This window comes from Schistocerca piceifrons, chromosome 7 (assembly GCF_021461385.2).
Source record: "Schistocerca piceifrons isolate TAMUIC-IGC-003096 chromosome 7, iqSchPice1.1, whole genome shotgun sequence".
In the NCBI taxonomy this organism is placed as follows: Eukaryota; Metazoa; Arthropoda; class Insecta; order Orthoptera; family Acrididae; genus Schistocerca; species Schistocerca piceifrons.
Window position 1 is genome coordinate 555,641,042 of NC_060144.1, and position 20,838 is coordinate 555,661,879.

At 39.8% G+C, this 20,838-nt stretch overlaps 1 protein-coding gene across 1 annotated transcript in view; it reads right to left on the reverse strand.

Moving 5' to 3' along the window:
• Window positions 1-20,838, reverse strand: part of LOC124804625 (protein lethal(2)k10201) — a 79,720-nt gene that overhangs the window by 28,474 nt on the left and 30,408 nt on the right. The window contains exon 2 of the mRNA XM_047264829.1: window positions 12,609-12,760. Within this exon, the coding sequence (XP_047120785.1) occupies window positions 12,609-12,757 (149 nt within the window). The 5' untranslated portion in view covers window positions 12,758-12,760. The remainder of the gene's footprint in view (window positions 1-12,608; window positions 12,761-20,838) is intronic.

The window sequence follows — 20,838 nt, forward strand, 5'->3', positions numbered from 1 at the left end:
TCCGCTTGCTTTGCACTCGATTCTAAGCCGCAGGCGGTTTTTTGGATTACAAAAACCGGAAAAAAAGTGCGGCTTAGGTTCGAGTAAATACGGTATCATGTGAGTGTGTACTACCCTGTAAACACAGTATCTGTTAAGAATGACACTTGTTCCTCATCTAACACTAAAAATGCAAGTAAGAGGAATGAACACATTGGTTGTAATAAAGAGCCAGAGGAAGTAATTGACTTAGTTGAATTTTATGAATGGACAGAAACTTTTAGCTTGTCAGAGGACCAGCAGGTTAACAATTTACATGATTTAGGAATTGAAGCACTGATGAGGGAACCAGGTGAGCAAATTGTTGACACTGATTTAATGAGCAAAGAATTAAATACACTTGGGTGTGAAAGCAACATTGTAAGTTTTCAGGAGAGAGAGGTTGATGATTGTAGTATTTGGGAAAATGAAGATTTAATGGTACCTGATGACGGTGAGAAATATTTTGTTTGTTTGAAAGAGGAAATGGAAGAATTAGGTATTGTGGGAGAAACTGATATTATGCAACTTCCTGGCAGATTAAAACTGTGTGCTCGACCGAGACTCGAACTTGGGACCTTTGCCTTTCGTGGGCAAGTGCTCTACCATCTGAGCTACCGAAGCATGACTCACGCCCGGTCTCAGAGCTTTACTTCTCCCAGTATCTCGTCTCCTACCATCCAAACTTTACAGAAGCTCTCCTGCGTACCTTGCAGAACTAACATTCCTGAAAGAAAGGATACTGCGGAGACATGGCTTAGCCACAGCCTGGGGGATGTTTCCAGAATGAGATTTTTACTCTGCAGCGGAGTGTGCGCTGATATGAAACTTCCTGGCAGATTAAAACTGTGTGCCCGACTGAGACTCGAACTCGGGACCCCGCTGCAGAGTGAAAATCTCATTCTGATATTATGCATGTTGTAGATATACCAAAGGCTGTTGTTAATTTAAGTGGTGTTAATGTCAGTGTCACAACCAATTGTTCTGTAATCCAACATCTTATGAAGAAACATGTTGAGATGATAAATATTCTCTTAATAGTAAAACTGACTGTGCAAGTAGGCTGCCATTTGTAATGAACAAATGGTGAATTATTTCCTTATAATACGTGGCTAAATAGTGATGCAATTAAAATTATAGCAATTTTAGAAAAATGAGTCTTAATGTGTGTCAAATTTTATAGCCTGATTGGTGGCAAAATACTAAACATATTATTGTTGAACAACTGAAGGATAAGTACCTTAGTGACGAACAATGTTATACTGATGAAAATGTTGGATTAATGAAATTATCAATGCAAGTAACAGCGTTAATGATGTGTATGTTAATGTAATGACAGTAGGTAATACATGTGGCAGTAATATAAGTAATTGTAATTCAGGAAGTCATTGTTTTAGTGAAATCAAAAGTGATTTGCTGTATGAATATGTTCCATCTGAAAAAGGTGATGGCATATGTAGTCCATTCAATACAGTAAAAGTTGGTACCTGAGAAGGCAAGTGCCTTATAGACACAGAGAGTCAAGTGTTGGGAATATCTGAAATATTAAGCAAAAAGCTGAAGTGCAAGAAAGACTACATTTAAATGCCAGTCATTGGGGTGAAAATAAGAGGTGCTACAGGAAAACATAGTAAAACAGTTAAAAGACAAACTTTGTTATCTTTTACAATTTAGAAAGTCACCTTTAGGCATTGATGCCTAATTTTATAATATATGTTGACAAAGACATAAAAGAGCTAGACTTAAGTGAAGTAGATTTCAAAACACTTGTAAACACTAAGATTTCAGAAGCTAGTGGTCTAAACAATGGGCATAAACAGGAACTAGAGTCTTTGTTATAGGAATACAGTGATGTCTTTAGCAACATTCCATGGAAAGTTAGAGGCTACCAATTTACTTTGCTAGTGAGATGCAATGATCCATTTTTCATAAAACCGTATGGTGTACCCATCACAAAACGTATAGTGGTTGAGAAAGAACTACATAATATTGAAGCGTGTGGCATTATTGAAAGGAGTATCAGCACTTATAATAACCCACTGGTAGTAGTGTCAAAGAAATATGGGAAAGTGGGAATAGTTCTTGACTCCAGGCTTTTAAACAAGATCGTATACAGAGAAACAGACCACCCTGAAAACATCAATGAGGTGTTGCACAAGTTCAAGGATATAAAATTAATGTCAAATCTAGAATTAACCTCAGGCTTTCACCAAGTACCCCTGGCATCCAACTCTAGGAAATACACTGCTTTTATATACAACAGTCATACCTATCAGTATTGTGTAGTCCCTTTTGGCTTGGACTCATCGGTAGCAGAATTCATTAGAGCTTTAGACCATGTGCTTGGGGAGGAACTTGTATCCAAATTAGTGATTTATGTAGATGACATTTTGGTAACTGTACAAGATTGGAATGAGCATGTTGTGCTTTTAAGACAGGCATGTGAGACATTTAGAAGAGGGGGGAATGACACTAAAACTAAAAAAGTGCAAATCTGCAGTACCTGAGTTAAAATTTTTCGGACATGTCATAACAGAAAAAGGAATTTTGGCAGATCCAAACAAAATTAAAGCTACTTCAGAGTTTCATACACCCCATAACAGAAAACAACTAAAATCATTTTATGGGCTATGTGGATTCTACAGAAAATTTGTAAGTAAACCAAGCTTAAACACACCCTGTCTAAGTAACTTATTAAAGAAGGACACTATTTGGATATGGGGTAAAGATTGTCAAGAGGCTTTCGACAAAATAAAAAAAGAAGTGAATAACCAGAACCTGTTACACAGACCAGATTTCAATTTACCTTTCTGTTTACATACTGACAGTAGTGATTATGGGTTAGGTGCCGAATTATTTCAAGAAAAAGAAGTCAATGGGGAAACTGTTCATCCTACAATTGCATTTGCAAGCAGAACGTTATTGAAGTATGAAAAAAAAAAAAACCATACAGTCACTGAAAAAGAGTTACTAGCCATACTGTGGTCATTTTCAAAATTCAAGACCTATATACTTGGACATAAGGTAACAGTGTACTCTGGTAATAAAGCCTTAACCTATTTACAGGAATGTAAGCTTTATCATGATAAGCTTACAGTATTTACAACAATTCAACTCTGAAATTAAGTATATTAAAGACACTGACAACATAGGTACAGATACTCTATCAAAGCTACCAGTAGGAGGGGAAACAGAAATTTTTGATCACAATGAAGAAAAACAGTTTAAAATGAGGTATATTAAAGGGGTCACAGATGAAAAAGTTGTAACATCATTGTATGATAAAGTCAGGAGGAACCAGAACCGTGATATAAATTGGAAATTAATAAAGAGTTGTTTAGGGAAAAAGAACTCTGAAAAATTAGACAAGTACTATAAGGTGTTTAAGGGTGCTCTATTTAGGAGAACAGATGAAAGACTCTGACAATTGGAAACCATGCTGGCCTGAAGATGAAGCTGAGAGGTTAATTAGGTATACACATGAGAGACTCATTCAGAAATGTATGCAAAAATTACAAGCAAATATATATGTCTACAATATGGCCAAGAAAGTTAGAAAAGAATTGTCAACTTGTGATAAATGCTGATGAGTCAAAGTAAGTAACAGAAAAAGTCAAGGTGAAATGCAAAACATTACTCCTGCACAACCTCCAGACTTAGTCCCCGTTGATTTCTACGGGCCTCTTTCAAGGGGTAGGAGTGGCCACTGCTACATTTTTGTCACGGTGGATGTATTTTCTAAACTAATCAAGTTGTATCTTGCCGGAAAAACCACATGTAAAGAGATAGTTACAAAAGTTGAAAAATACTATTTCTTAAACGTCGGGAAACCAAAAGTGATCTGTTGGATAGTGGTTCGCAGTTTTTATCAAAAGTTTGGAAAGCCTTTGTCAATAAATCGTGAATCAAACATGTTCAAATATCCGTGTATAATCCATCGTCAAACCCAGTTGCGAGGCATATGCATGAGATTGGTTGCTTATGTCGTACATATTGCAGTCATAAATATCCTACATGGTACGACTCTGTACTAGAGTTTGAAGATGTCATGAACAGCTCGCAAACATACTTCCACAGGATTTTCACCTTATGAAATTATGTTTCATCTAAAACCAGACAACATTATCACTAAACTCGTAGAATTCCCACCATGCACAATGATGACTATGCGTGAATGTGAAGCCATAGTCAAAGAAACCATGATAAAACAGGACGAAATTAGAAAAAGACGACATGATAACAACATCAAAGCAACCAAGTTTAAAGTTGGAGATTATGTTTTAGTAAAATCACATGAGAAATCAAAAATGTTAACTTCTGAAATAAAGAAATTCTTTGAAATCCACATGGATCCATTCGAGATTGTGGAGAATCCACACCCTAATGCATACTGGTTGGTGTATCCTAAATCCAGGAAAGTTCTCGGGCTAAGGAATAGTGTTTCATTGAAATTATATAAACTAAAGGGAAAAGACTATTCTGAGAAAGTTAGAAGGTGACTCAACAAAAGTTTTTCACTGGAATTATGAAATGCAGTGTGCAAAAATTGACTGATTTTATGATACAGTTTTGTGTCCTTGAAAATGTTTATTATTTCTTTGAAATGTGTTTGCTGTATGAAGTGTTTGCAGTGAATTTTCTTTGTGTAATATGCTCATCATGTTTGTTCTTGATATATCTACATGTTTATGCAGTTTGAATGATATTTGATAATGTGTGTAGTTTTAGCTTCACACTAATTGAGACATCATTTGAAATGTAAACCACTAATCAGTGCTACATCTGTCTTGCAATAATTAGTATATTTTTTTTAAATATTTTTTAATCTTAAAGGCAGAGTCTGAAGGGGAGTCGTACCGCCCAAAATGACAAAATTTGACATTTTAACATCTATGCAAATTATGAAAATATGGATGTTTATGCTTAATTTGGTGTTCGTTTTATTGAAATATTCGATTATTTACTATTTTAAATAAATATTTGAAAATAATCATGCAATGACATTTCTGAGAATTTTGTTTTCCATCTTTTTGCATATTGGCATTTTTCTCTGGAACTATATAGTCTAGAAGGCTGTGGTTTCTTTTGTTTTGTAGGGAACTGACCATTTCATAGGTTGCCTACACTGGCGGCATTTCTCAGTAAACTCTTTGAACTGTACATTTGTTTGTGTTTGACAACAAGAGTTATCCACTAGCCGCGTTTTAGTTTCTGTGTTTCCTGTGATAATTTTCGTCATGACTAAACCAAAAGGAGTGATTAAAAAAATATGAAACAAAGGAAACAGATACTACAGAACAAATATAGCAGCAGTAAAAAGATTGGTTAGTGGCGAAGGGTGTGATAATTTGGTTGTAAATAGTGACAGTCCTTCTACTCCTCCAAGTGCTTCCAAGAATAAACAGCTGGGTAATGATGTAAAATACAACACAGCTTCAGACAGTGAAACAAACTGCAATATCATTATTAATCTCCATATTTCAGCTTTGTGTGAAACAGTGTGTTGTCGTATATGTGGAGGGGAAATTGAAATTTCTGAAAAGCTATCTCAACGCAATGGTCTGGTGTGCACTTCACAAATAATGTATTTGAACTGTAAAAGTAAAAAGACTTTCAAGACTTCAGAAGTAAGTATAAAGAATGGACTTTTTGACACTAATCTAAGATACTTCTATGGACTTAGATGCATAGGAAAAGGCCATTATGCTGGTAAGGTTCTTTGTGGCTTGCTGAACCTCCCTGGTCCCCCTACAAAATCTATCAAATACAACTCCATAGTAAGAAGTAGTGTCAAGGTGTGTGCTATAGAGTCAATGACTACAGCAGCACAGCAGGCTGTAGCAGAAAATGGTAGTTCTGACATAGCAATATCATTTGATGGATCCTGGCAAAAAAGAGGTTTCCAGTCAAAGAATTCATGTGCATCTTTTTATCAGCATCAACAATGGGAAAGTGTTGGATGTTGATGTGTTGACCATGTACTGTCAGGGTTGTAGGCAAGCAAGAGTACTGAAAAGTAAACTAATCATGAAATGAATTGTCAGAGAAACTATGAAGGAACTAGTGGTGGGATGGAGGTTGCTTCTGCAGTGAAAATATTCCAACGTCCCCAGCATGACCGTGCTGTTTGCTACATGAGTTTTCTTGGGGATGGAGACTCACGATCGTATAAGGCAATGGTGGAGAGTAAACCCTATGGTGATTTGTCAATTACAAAACTAGAGTGCATTAATCATATGCAAAAGAGGATGGGCACGAGACTACGTAGACTCAAGCAGCAATTGGGAAGTACCAAGTTATATGATGGTCTAAGTATAAGACGTCGACTGACTGATAAACAAATTGATCAGATTACACAATATTACGATATGGGTATTAGAAGTAACAGAGATAATTTAGATGGAATGAAGAGAGCTGTCTGGGCAATTTATTTTCACACGCTGTCTACAGATGCTGAACCAATACACAACCTGTATTCCACTGAATGGTGTACATACTTGAAGGCAAAAGAGGAGGGTAAAGTAGACACTTTCTCGCACAAAATTACTATACCAAATGCTGTTATGCTTGCCATGAAACCTGTGTTTCAGGATCTTGCCCAACCAGAGCTGTTGAAGAAATGTCTCAAGGGCAAAACACAAAATGCAAATGAATCATTTAACAATGTTGTATGATCAAGGGTACCAAAAAATGTGTTTGTTGGAAGGTCAGTCTTTGAACTTGGTGTTTTGGATGCTGTTCTTACTTTTAATTATGGCTATTCTGGAAGACTACAGGTTTTGGAATATCTTGGCATTCACAAATATATTTGTCCAACTTGAAGTTATTACAGTTACAACACCACTAAAAGTGTGATGGACTTGGACCAACTGCGAATCATGAAGGCAGAGATTGCAACAAACAATATGTCAAAAGAAGCCAGATCCAAGAGAAGGAGGGCAGCACTAGGTGAGGAAGATGAAGGAGGAGATTAGGACTACCATCCAGGAAGATTCCAACATATTTTTTATGTATCAGTTGGCTGTATATTAAAATTTTTTCTTTAAACGCAATTTTCTCAACATGACATTTTTCAGTATAAAAGCCCCTTTTTCTCAGAAACTTCTGAATCCACATCAATGAATTATTTACCACATAACATAGATAGTAGAATGATGTTGTAGCTCTACTTTAGTAGTATTTACTATAATAGTTAAAATTCAAGAAATTAAAATTGTGAAAGTTTACACCAAAAAATTATATGTTTAGGGAAAAAAATCATAACTTTTTCCCAGTTGTTATTTTAAAGTGATTGTAGAGCAATACAGTTACAAAACATGGGAGAACATGTGATAAAAACACCACATTTATATACTCAACAGTTCCTGAGAAAATGGGACATTTATATAGCCAATTTAACATTGTCGAGACAGGGCAGTACGACTCCCCTTAATTACTACACACATAAGTTGTTGAAATATCCAACTAAACAAGGGGGAGAATCGTTTTAAGTAAACAACATGAATTACTGTATATTGCTTCTCAACCACTGCAAAGCACAGGCAGTAATAATTTTCTAATTCTGATGTATACATATCATCCAAAAACATTCAAACAACCATGATTCTACCCTTGCCCTTTTACTGTGGATATGTGGATATGAACCCCTGTAACAGACTGACTGTAGCTTTACTTTTGGAAACAATTTAATTTTTTGTTTATCCTTGGTGTAAGGGTTATAGTTTGCAATAATACATTCTACATCCAATATGTTAATGCATTTGTTGGTTGGTTGTTTTGGGGGAAGAGACCAAACTGCGAGGTCATCGGTCTCATCGGATTAGGGAAGGACGGGGAAGGAAGTCGGCCGTGCCCTTTCAAAGGAACCATCCCGGCATTTGCCTGGAGCGATTTAGGGAAATCACGGAAAAGCTAAATCAGGATGGCCGGACGCGGGATTGAACCGTCGTCCTCCCGAATGCGAGTCCAGTGTGCTAACCACTGCGCCACCTCGCTCGGTAATGCATTTGTATTACAAGTTTACTGAATTTGTTGTTAGTTAAAGGATCCTTTTTGGACCAGTCCATACCTATGTAGTATTACTCAGATACATTTCTGTAAACTTCTCCCACTAGATACACATTACCAGAAGGATAAATACGTGTTCTAACCATATACTTACATATAAACATTATGTAACCACAAGGTGATCTCTGTATTTGATTTTTACATAACAAGGCATTATAATCATTGAAGCAATACAAACAGCTAAGCTGTGGAAATGGACTTGCTTCAGTACAAGCAGAAATCAAACATATTAAAGAAGGACAGCTAAGTGCAGATGGAAAATGTGGGACATTGCTGTGAATAGCCAGTAAAGTGGTCAATAAAAGAAAGTAAGACAAACCAATATTCAAAAACTACAACCTTTCAATGATTCAATGTTAAGTGCTACGACATTATAGACTCATCTAAGTGAAAATTGTAAATCTTCTTTTGTATTTCATTTACCTTAAAATTAACAATTTATGTTTTCTTTCACTTTCTGTAACACAATTTCAGTGTTAAACCTAATGTCAAGCCAACTGCTATGGGCAGAAAGTTAGCAAAATTCAAAGAAAACAGTCCTATTAAAAATTTTAATTTATTTAAAATCATTCTTGGCAGTTCCATTATTCTGGCGTCAGAAATTTGTTCGCATGTTCACACTTACAAAATTCTTGGGGGGCTATTGTAATGGAACTGACAAATAGCCCATTTTGTTATGCTATACACTAATTAAAATTGTTTTGAAAAGCATTTACTTTGTATGATTTTAGGGTAGGTGTTGCAATCAATAATCGATACAGAAAATGTATATTCTTTGTCATTATGACTGTAATCTTTGGTGAGCAACGGGATTTCTGCCACTTGAGTTTTGGCCGCAGTGGAGAGTAGTTTTTTTCAAGTTCTGGCAATAAATATGTGCTTTTTTTAAACAAACCGTGGAATCCTGCATCACGATTTTGTTAGTCTAGTGATAATCAACACCTGCAGTTCTCGCTCCCAGAACAGCAGAGGAATCAATGCCTACGCAATAAGGAGCCACATGGACAATGCAGATGCAGCAGCATTGAGAAGGGGACATCATGACCATCTCTACGAAGTAATGTACATCCATGAGCCACACCATAGTGGTGTCTTAATGGAGATAACTTTTGCAGTGTAGTAAAGAGGGTCCATGTTAAAGAGTATCATTCTATCCACCTCCTTTCCAAATCCAACAGTTCCAATGTGCAAACCCTTCTCTTGTCTGTATACTTCCACCTGTTTTCACAGTATCATCCAAGATGTAGTAATACCCCACTAGCTTCCAGACAAAGTTAGCTAACATTACAGTCATAAAAGGAACTGATATTTATTTGACTTCAGTTTGAACAAATAATCAATGTAACACCTTATGATAAAAACACAGTTAATAGAGTAATTTAAAACTGATGAATTAAAAAAATACATGTGTTAATTCAGTTATTTCCTTATTATTTTTATAGATGTGACAGTATCATTTGTCTAAGGGAGGGGACATGTAGTTTAACATACACTACGTGATCAAAAGTATCCTGACACTTGGCTGAAAATGACATACAAGTTCGTGGTGCACTCCATCGGTAATGCTGGAATTCAATATGGCGTTGGCCCAACCTTAGCCCTGATGACAGCTTCCACTCTCACAGGCATACATTCAATCAGGTGCTGGAAGGTTTCTTGGGGAATGGCAGCCCATTCTTCACATAGTGCTCTACTGAGGAGACGTAGCGATGTTGGTCGGTGAGGCCTGGCAACGAAGTCGGCGTTACAAAACCACCCAAAGGTGTTCTATAGGATCAGGTCAGGACTCTGTGCAGGCCAGCCCATTACAGGGATGTTATTGTTGTGTAACCTCTCTGCGACAGGCCGTGCACTATGAACAAGTGCTTGATTGTGTTGAAAGATGCAATCGCCATCCCCAAATTTCTCTTCAACAGTGGGAAGCAAGAAGGTGCTTAAAACATCAATGTAGACCTGTGCTGTGATACTGCCATGCAAAACAACAATAAAAACATGACCACACCATAACACCACCGCCTCCGAGTTTTACTGTTGGCACTACACACAATGACAGACGACGTTCACCGGGCATTCGCCATACCCACACCCTGCCATTGGATCGCCACATTGTGGACCTCGATAGGTTACTCCACACAACATTTTTCCACTGTTCGATTGTCCAATGTTTACACTCCTTACACCAAGCGAGGCATGGTTTGGCATTTACCGGCGTGATGTGTGGTTTATGAGTTTTTTCACCTCCCGCCTAACTGTCATAGTACTTGCAGTGTATCCTGATGCAGTTTGGAATTCCTGTGTGATGGTCTGGATAGATATCTGCCTATTACACATTAGGAGCCTCTTCAACTGTCGGTGGTCTCTGTCAGTCAATAGATGAGGTCGACCTGTACACTTTTGTACTGTACGTGTGCCTTCACATTTCCATTTCACTACCACATCGGACACAGTGGATGTAGGGATGTTGAGGAGTGTGGAAATCTGGTGAACAGACATATGACACTAGTGACACGCAATCACCTGGCCACGTTCAAAGTCCGTGAGTTCTGCAGAGCATCCCGTTCTGCTCTCTCACGATGTCTAATGGCTACTGAGGTCGCTGATGTGGAGTACCTGGCAGTAGGTGGCAGCACACTGCACCTAATGTGAAAAACATATGTTTTTAGGGAGTGTCTGGATACTTTTGATCACATAGTGTATCACTCTGGTAAAGTGACGTGTTACCCAACATTTACCTAACTGACAAATGATGATTGAAATAGATGAAATCATTTATCAGTTAAATAGTTTGGAACCAAAAACTGTTTGGAGGTTTTTGTCATTGTTTTTGCATGTAAACTGCTACAGATATGATCACCATGTGTATTCAAGATAGGATGGCTATTCCAGTTTGCCACAAGTTGCATACCTGCACGATATACCATTTGTTCTGTGCTTCAAGTTCTGAGCTTGGATATGCATGGTGCGCCTACAAGAAAGAGTGTGGTGTGACAATGTGAATGACATCACCATGAACAGAAACAATGAGTTAGCTGTCAAATCGTTCATTCTCATTCAAATATCAGATTTTGTTCATGTAACTTCAAAGTTGAAAGTATGAATGCAAACAGTAAATGCGATGTTCTTTAACGTTAACTACTTTTATCAGAAGACGCAATATACTTGCCAATACAAGAAGAAGAAGTACTTTCTTATAATTGGTAGACAATTGGAAACAGATTAAGATTTAGATTTTCAGCACAAGATTCAACTGCAGAGGAAATCATGTGGTGTCTTCGCGATCTATGAACAAATTACAATTAAAGGTGCTACAGTTCAGAATTTTAAGGTAAATATATACATTTCTACAGAACGAATATTGTATCCTTGGGAGAAGCATTCTCATATTGAAGATGAAACAGTATGAATTCTAGAAAGGATACAAACAACCAGTAAGAGCAGAGGAAGAGCCAAAGAGAATGGGAGTTCAATAAGAAAGCAAGACCGATGAGGTTCTATGGACTAACGAATCCAGCTCAAGTGGAAGGCTGAAAATAATGTGCAGCTTGTGCAATAGGAGTGATGGGACAAGAAATGTGATGGGAATATAAGCAGGGACTAGTGGTAATTATGGCCATGAGTATTGTGGGATTAAAAAACACGTCTTGGGTCGTTCCTATCTGTGTATTTCGTGCAAGCTGCTCCTCAGTGAAAAATCATGGGGATGGGAGAGAGGGAAGGAGAATATGTGGATGGGGAATGGATGACAGCATATTCAGAAGCCGTGTATGGTGATAATCAGCAACATCAGTAACTGACATGGCTACTTTCACACGTTTATTTTTCAGAGATCAGCTACAGAACTAGTGCATAATGGCCTTGATGAATGAGTGGAACAGGTCTTACCTGCACACATTATTAGGAGATGGGCGCAGGACCAGGAAAGAACGAACAAGATTCTTTGTAAGACAGGCTAGTGAGAAATAAAATTCTTTAAGCTGTCTGTCTGTTGTTTTCCATTTCAGTTGCCTTTAGTATTTGCTACTTGCTTTAGTTCTTTTTGATGCCTTGTTCTTGTCTCATCCAACCAAGAGCCTATTTACCATTAATTTCTCCTTTCGTTTGGCATGAGATGACTTGCTGTATTATTGTTTGTACCCATGTATTGGAACCCTTACATCTATGCTGTTTACATAATTTTACCTATGTACTGTAATGCTTCTCAAAGCATTCTTCTCGTCAAATAACTAGCTTATCTTGCTCCAGAAAGTCTTATGGCAGTTATGTTTAACATGCGTTTTCGAGTGATGTTGCACTATCAAAACAAATTCTAGAATTCTTCAAGCAATGGAAGAATGAAACAGGAGTCAAAGAAAGTTGAAGGTGTGTGTGTGATAGTTATTTTTTACGTCCTAACTTATATTTCACCTTGAGACAGCTACTTCTCTATGTATTCACACTGAACATGCCCACATTTGAATTTATTTTTGCCTCACTGCTGTTTAATTGTTAAAATATAATGTACATAAGGAAGGTAAATTACTTACACTTCATGGCACAGGTCTTCATCATCAATATCAAACACACCAAGCCTGTTATACGTTTTGCATACTGCATCTCCCGGTAAGAAGAACGGATCCGCCGGAGATCGTCGACCCACTGCGACCTGTGAAAGTGCTTCAAATGTCTTCTCCATTTCCTGTGAGAAGAGGTACAAAAAATATTACCAATGAAAACACAGTTCACTCTGTGAATGAAGCCATATGGGCAAATAAGCTGTAATGACAATACAAACTGCTTGAATGTGGCCTATCAACAGGAATTTTAATTTTCTTTCACAAATAAAGCGCTAACACTTGTCATGGAATGTGAGCAGCTATTCGCATTATAAATGTTGAGTTTAGATCAGAAGACTGAACAACAGTCAAAGTTTTCAAATCGGTGAAAAGATCCTGGTGATGCTGCAAGTCTACAGCTTCAAGCTATCTATCTAGAGTAACTTCAGTGCTTCAAAGACTGTGGACAAAAGCATGCTAACCCATTAAAGAATCCAGAAGGAGTGAGACAGTATGAGACATAAGATGCAAGCTAAGGGTAGACAGGAATGTGTCAATCTCAGGAAGGTGCTGGGCAGTTGTCGCAAGAGGAGAATCTCAGAATCGGTACAGAACTGTTTGGGTGGCCACCACCAAGTAACTAATATTTTTAACTTCAGTGCAGGACTCAGCAATGTCATGCCACTCAATGGATGATAGTTACAACTGACCTGTGGGGAAAAAGCCCATCACTGTCCACTGGTCAAAGTTGTCCTTCAATGTACAGCAGTCAAAACTGCTACCATAAAGGGATTCCTGCCACTCTCCCAGTCAATGAAATAAAAAGAAAACTAAATACACACGACAATACTCCATGGAAATTAGGTGCCACATGTCAGGAAATTACAACAAGACCAACCTGTCCAGACATTAGTTGACTGTAGGGTGTCATTTTCTATGCTAATAGGTACTTATTGTCACCAGCTGAAGGAGATTATGTTCCGAGATTTAAATTGCACATTGCTGAAAGACAGAAATAGAAAATACACACAGCTGATAGAAACCTGTGTTGTTTCAGAGATTGATTATGTTCCAAATGGTTCAAATGGCTCTGAGCACTATGGGACTTAACATCTATGGTCATCAGTCCCCTAGAACTTAGAACTACTTAAACCTAACTAACCTCAGGACATCACACAACACCCAGTCATCACGTGGCAGAGAAAAGATTATGTTCCAAGACACACTGTCCAGTCACATAAATGTGATCATCTGTCGAAGGCCTCAATCACCAGCTTTTGCAGTGACAACTGTAAAGCACTCACAAAGAGTGTCAATGAGATTCCGGAAGGTACCGACAGGGAAGTGGAGCCATGCCGAATCCAGTGTTGTTGGCAGCTATGGTTTAGGTTCATGGCACATACAGCCTCATCGAGGTGGTCCCACAGATTCTTGACTGGGTTTTAATCTGGGGAGTCTGGTGCCCAGAGAAGTATGGTACACTCACCCTGGTGCTCTTCAAACCACATATGTAAACATCCAGCTGTGTAACAAGTTGGATTGTCCTGCTGGTAGATGTCATCGTGCCAAGGAAGAACAAACTGCACACAGGGCTGGACATGGTCCCCACGGGCAGATGCATACTTGTGTTGATCCACTGTACCCTCCAGAATCACAGGATCACCCAGGAAATGCCACACAAACATTTCCCAGATCACAATGCTCCCTCTTCCAGTCTGCATCCTTCCGACGATTGTCACAGGGTGTTTACTTTCAGACATTTCATCTGTCATATAGAGCATAAAACATGCTTCATCTGAAAAGGCCATCCGTCACCACTCAGTGGACATCCAGTTGCAGTACTGGAGTGCAAATTCCAGCCTTCACTGCTGACAAACAGCAGTCAGCATGGACGCATGAACCAGCTGCCTGCTGCCAGGGCCCATACACAGCAATGTTACCTGAACGGTTGTTGATGATACATTGATGGTAGCTCCTTGGTTCATCTGAGCAGTCAGCTGCTCAACAGTTGCATGTTTATTTGCCTGTACACATCTCCACAGCTGTCATTCACCACTGGCATCTATGGCCTAATGTGCACCATAATTACCATGGCGTTGGTTTTGGACAGCTCCATTTTGCCATGCATGACACAATTTAACCATGGCAGCATGTGAATAGTTTACAAACTTAGCCATTTCAGAAATGCTTCCACCCCCTGTCTGACAGCCAATGATCACGCCCTTTTGGGCATCAGATAAATTTCTCCATTTCCACATTACGACAATGACTGCACTGTTTTCTGGATCCCCCCCCCCCCCCCCCCCCCCGACATGCTTTACACTGAGGTCACAAAAATCATGGGATACCTCCTAATATTTTTCCCAGCGTAGTGCAGTAACTCAATGTGGAATGGACTCAACAAATTGCTGGAAGCCCTTGCAGAAATATTGGGCCATGCAGACTCCACAGCCATCCATAATTGCTAAAGTGTTGCCGATGCAGGATTTTGTCCATTAACTGACCCCTCAATTGTGACCTATAAATTTTCAATGGGATTAATGTCGGGCAATGTAGGCCAAATCATTTGCTCGAATTGTCATTAATGTTCTTCAAATCCACCGTGAACAACTGTGGCCTGTGACAAGGCACACTGTCATCCATAAAAATTACATCATTGTCTGGGAATGTGAAGTCCATGAATGGCTGCAAATTGTCTCCAAGTAGCTGAACGTAAACATTTCCAGTTAACGATCAGTCCAGCTAGACCAGAGGACTTAGTCCATTTCATGTAAATGCAGCCCACACCATTATGGAGCCACCATCTGTTTGCTCAGTCCCTTGTTGACAACTTGGATCCATGGCTTCATGGGGTCTGTGGCACACTCGAACCCTATCATCAGCTCTAACCAGCTGAAAGTGGGGCTTATCCGACAAAGTCATGGTTTTTCAGTTCTCTAGAGTCCAACTGGTATGATCACAAGCCCAGGAGAGGCACTGAAGTTGATGTTATGCTGTTAGGAAAGGTACTTTGTCGGTCATCTGATGCCATAGCCCAATAAAGCAAAATTTCACTGAACTGTCCTAACGGATACATTCATCATACGTTCCACATGGATTTCTGTGGTTATTTCACACAGTGTTCCTCGCCTGTTAGTACTGACAGCTCAACACAAATGCCACTGCTCTCGGTCATAAAGTGAAGGTGCTGACCATTGCATTGTCCATGGTGGAGGTGGAGGTGTTGTTGTTGTTGTTGCTGTTGTTGTCTTCAGTTCTTAAGACTGATTTGATGCAGCTCTCCAAGCTGCTCTATCCTGTGCAAGCCTCTTCATCTCCAAATGACTTCTGCATTCCATATTCTTCTCAATCTGCTTTTTGTATTCATCTCTTGGTCTCCCTCTACGATTTTTTCCCACACACTTACCTCCAATACTAAACTGGTGATCCCTTGGTGCCCTATCAACCGATCCCTCCTTTGATAAATTTGTGCCACAAATTTCTTTTCTCCCCAATTATATTCAGTACCTCCTCATTAGTTATGTGATCGACCCACCTAATCTTCTTCAACATTCTTCTGTAGCACATTTTGAAAGCTTCAATTCTCTTTTTGTGTTAAGTGTTTATCGTCTGTGTTTCACTTCCATACATGGCTACACTCCATACAAATACTTTCAGAAAGGACTTCCTAGCACTTAAATCTATATTCAATATTAACAAATGTCTCTTCTTCAGAAATGCTTTTCTTGCCAGTGCGAGTATACATCTTATACCGTCTCTATTTTGGCCATAATCTGTTATTTTACTGCCCAAATAGCAAAACTCATCGACTACTTTAAGTGTCTCATTTCCTAATCTAATTCCCTCAGCTTCACCTGATTTAATTAGGCTACATTCCATTATCCTCATTTTAATTTTGTTGAAGTTCATATTATATCCATCTTTCAAGATCCTGTTCATTCCATTCAACTGCTCTTCCAATTCCTTTGCTGTCTCCTACAGAATTACAATGTCATTGGCAAACCCCAAGTTTTTGTTTCTTCTCCCTAATCTCCAATTCCTTCTTCATATTTTTCTTTGGTTTCCTTAACTGCTTGCTCAGTGTACAGATTCAATATCATCGGGGATAGGCTATAACCATGTCTCACTACCTGCTCAATCATTGTTTCCTTTTCGTGCCTCTCGACTCTTTATAATTGCTGTCTGGCTTCTGTACACATTGTAAATAGGCTTTTGCTCCCTGCATTTTACCCTTGCTATGCTCAGAATTTCAGAGTTTCCAGTCAACACTGTCCAAAACTTCTGCCAAATCCACAAATGTTATAAATGTAGGTTTGCCTTTCCTTAATTTATGTTCTAAGATAAGTTATAGTGTCAGTATTGCATCACGTGAGCCCATATTTCTCCGCAATCCAAACTGATCTTCCCCAAGGATGGCTTCTATCAGTTTTTCCATTCTTCTGTAAAGAATTTGGTGTTAGTATTTTGTAACCATGATTTATTAAACTGATAGTTCAGTAGTATTCACACCTGTCAGCACCAGCTTTCTTTGGAATTGAAATTATTATATTGTTCTTGAAATCTGAGAGTATTTTGCTTGTCTCATATATCTTGTAACCAGGTGAACAAGTTTTGTCATGGCTGGCCCCCCCAAGGCTATCACAGTAGGTCTGAACGAATGTCATCTACTCCTGGGGCCTTGTTTCCACTTACGTCTTTCAGTGCTCTGTCAACGTCTTCTCCCAGTATCATGAGTCCCGTTTCATCTTAATCTACGTCCTCTTTCATTTTTATTACATTGCTTGCAAGTTCATCTCTCCCTTGTATAGGCCCTTATATATTCCTTCCACCTTTCAGCTTTCCGTTCTTTGCTCAGGACTGGTTATCCATCTGAGCTCTTGATATTCATACCACTACTTCTCTTTTCTTCAAAGACTGCTTTAATTTTTATGTAGATAGGGCCTATCCTTCCCCTAGTTTTATACACTCCTAAACCCTTACATTTGTCCTCTAGCCATTCCTGCTTAGCCATTTCACACTTCCTGTCAATCTCCTTTTTTAGACATTTACATTCCTTTTTGCCTGCTGCATTTTCTCCTTTCGTCAGTTAATTTCAATATATCCTACGTCACCCAAGGATTTCTGCCAGGACTTGTCCTTTTACCTATTTGATCCTCAACTGCCTTCAGTATTTCATCTCTCAAAACTACCCATTCGTCTTTTACTGCCTTCCTTTCCCATGTTCTAGTCAATCGTTCCTTAATGCTCCCTCTGAAACACTCTTACAATCTCTGGTTTTCTCAACTTATCCAGATACCATCTGCTTAATTTCCTACCTTTCTACAATTTCTTTAGTTTTAGTCTACAGTTCATAACCAATAAATTGTGGTCAGAATCCACATCTGCCCCAGGAAATGTCTTACAGTTTAAAATCTTATTCTGAAATCTCTGTCTTACCATTATATAATCAATCTGAAATCTGTTGGGGTCTCCAGGTATCTTACACATATACAACATACTTTCACTATTTCTAAACCAAGTGTTAGCAATGATTAAATTATGCTCTGTGCAAAATTCAACCAGGTAGCTTTGTCTTTCATTCCTTTCCCCCCAGTCCATATTGACCTACCATTTTTCCCTCTCTTCCCTTCCCTACTATCCAATTCCAGTCCCCCATCACAATTAAATTTTCTTTCATCTACCTTAACTATCTGAATAATTTCTTTTATCTCATCATACATTTCTTATGCGTTGACTATGCCAGGGTTTTTTTTTTTTTTTTTAGGGCGCACATCTTCAATGGTCATTAGCGCCCAGACTATGTTAGGAATGCACCGTGAGGCACAAGTTTAAAACGGCAACTAAAAGGGAAAACACGATAAAAGACAGACTGACAGGCATAGGATTAAAAAAACAGCATAATCAAATGTCCTTAGAGAGGTTTGTCAGGTTGATAAAACGAAGAACGCGAGCAGCTGCTCGTGGGTCATCCGCTAAAATGGCATCTAGAGTACATGGCAGGCCAAGATCAAGACGCAGTGTGTTAAAATCCGGACAGGACGTTAAAATGTGGTGGACCGTCAGCAATTGCCCACATGGGCAGAACGGCGCCGGCGCAGCCATCAGCAGATGGCGATGGCTGAACCGGCAGTGTCCAATTCGTAACCGGGCCAAAACTACCTCCTCCCGCCGAGAAGGGTGTGAGGAGGATGTCCAAGCCGCGGGAAGAGGTTTCAAGGCCCAAAGCTTGTTGTCCGTAAGTGCAGCCCAATCGGCATGCCACAGCGATAAAATGCGCCGACAAATGACCCTGCTACAATCTGATGAAGGGACACAACAAGAAGCTGTCCAAGGCTGGAGGACCGCAGCCTTGGCCGCGGCATCTGCAGCTTCGTTCCCAGGGATACCGACATGGCCAGGAACCCACATAAAGCTAACCGGAAAACCATCGTCCACCAGCTGCTGAAGAGAGCGTTGGATCCGGTGCACGAAAGGGTGAACCGGATACGGATCACTGAGGCTCTGGAGTGCGCTCAGGGAATCGGGGGTAACCTCCTTTGGGAGCGAGCTGAGGTCAAGGTGAACGCGAACCTGAGCCTGGAGCCAAGGTGGCGTGTGGCTCACGCCCACTCGAAAGGTTGCAGGGAGTGAAAAGTCAAGGTGTTGAAGGAGGCAACGAAAGCGAACTCCAGGAGGTAGCAGGGCAGAGACATACAACCCGTATTGACGGTCGAGAGAGTCGTCAAAAAAGGAACGATAAGATGGGTGGTCGGGCATTAACAGTAGCAGACAGGCATACCGACAAAGCAGTATATCGCACCGGTAGGTGAGTGGCAATTCACCAGCTTCAGCATGAAGACTCTCGATGGGACTAGTATAAAACGCTCCGATCGCAAGACGTAAACCCCAATGTTGTATGGAGTTGAGGCGGCGTAAGATGGATGGCCCTGCAGAGGAGTATACGAAGCTCCCATAATCCAGCTTGGAGCAGACGATCGACCGATATAGGCGAAGTAGGATGGTTCGATCCACTCCCCACGACATACCACTGAGAACACGGAGGACATTTAGAGAACGGGTACAACAGGCAGCCAAATATGACACATGTGGAGACCAGCTAAGTTTCCTGTCAAATGTAAGACCTAAAAATTTTGTTGTATTCACGAATGGGAAAGCAACGAGACCGAGTCGTAAGGACGGTGGGAGAAACTCTTTGTAGCGCCAGAAGTTAATACAGACCGTCTTCTCGGCAGAAAAACGGAAGCCACTATGCTAGGGGGGAGGGCGAGGGAGGGGGGGGGGGGGGGGGAAGGGGGGAGGGGGTGATGAGAGGGGAAAAGACAAGTAGATGCGATGGTGGGATAGAAGACGTGTTTAGTGCAGGAGTGGGAACAGGTAAAGGGATAGGTAGGTAGAGGACAGGAACTAGTAAAGGTTGAGGTCAGGAGGATTATGGGAATGAAGAATATGTTTTAGGAAGAATTCCCGTCTGCTCAGTTCAGAAACACTGGTGTTGATAGGAAGAACTCAGATGGTGCAGGCTGTGAAATGGTCATTAAAGTGAAACACATTGTGTTGCGCAGCATACAGCATGTGCGTGGTCCAGCTGTCCTTTGGTCACAGTTTGGCGGTGGCCATTCATGTGAACAGAAAGCTCCTTAGTTGTCACGTCCATGCAGAAAGTGGCACTGTTAACTTAGTTTGTAGTCATAAGGCTGTTTTCACAGGTAGCCCTGTCTTTGATGGGGTGGGAGATGCCTGTGACAAGACAGAAGTATGTGGTGGTAGTGGCAGGATGAATGGAACAGGTCTTCCATCTAAATCTACTGCAGGGATATGAGCCATGGGACAAGGGGTTGGGAGAAGGGGTGGAGTAGGGATGGAGACTGTTATTGTGTAGATTTTTCAGTATGCTACATCTTACAGCTCTAAAATACTGAAGAAATGGTGTTTTGTAAAATGTTTAAACCAAAACTTCTATTAATTTCCTGAATGACTAGTTTTGGGTTTTGCCCATTTCCACAAGTTACCTGTTACAGAGAACAAAATTTGTTAAGAGTGGATGTGTCAAATGTGGATAATAAACGTATCACCGATAATATGGGCCATATGGTAGCTACTTCTGTAGTTTGTATGTATGATATGTTTGGTGTGGATTGTTCCATTTATATCATCACATTTAAATGTATCTCAAGACATGCATTAAAAATTCATTGGGTGGCAGAATACTGTTGTGAGAGGG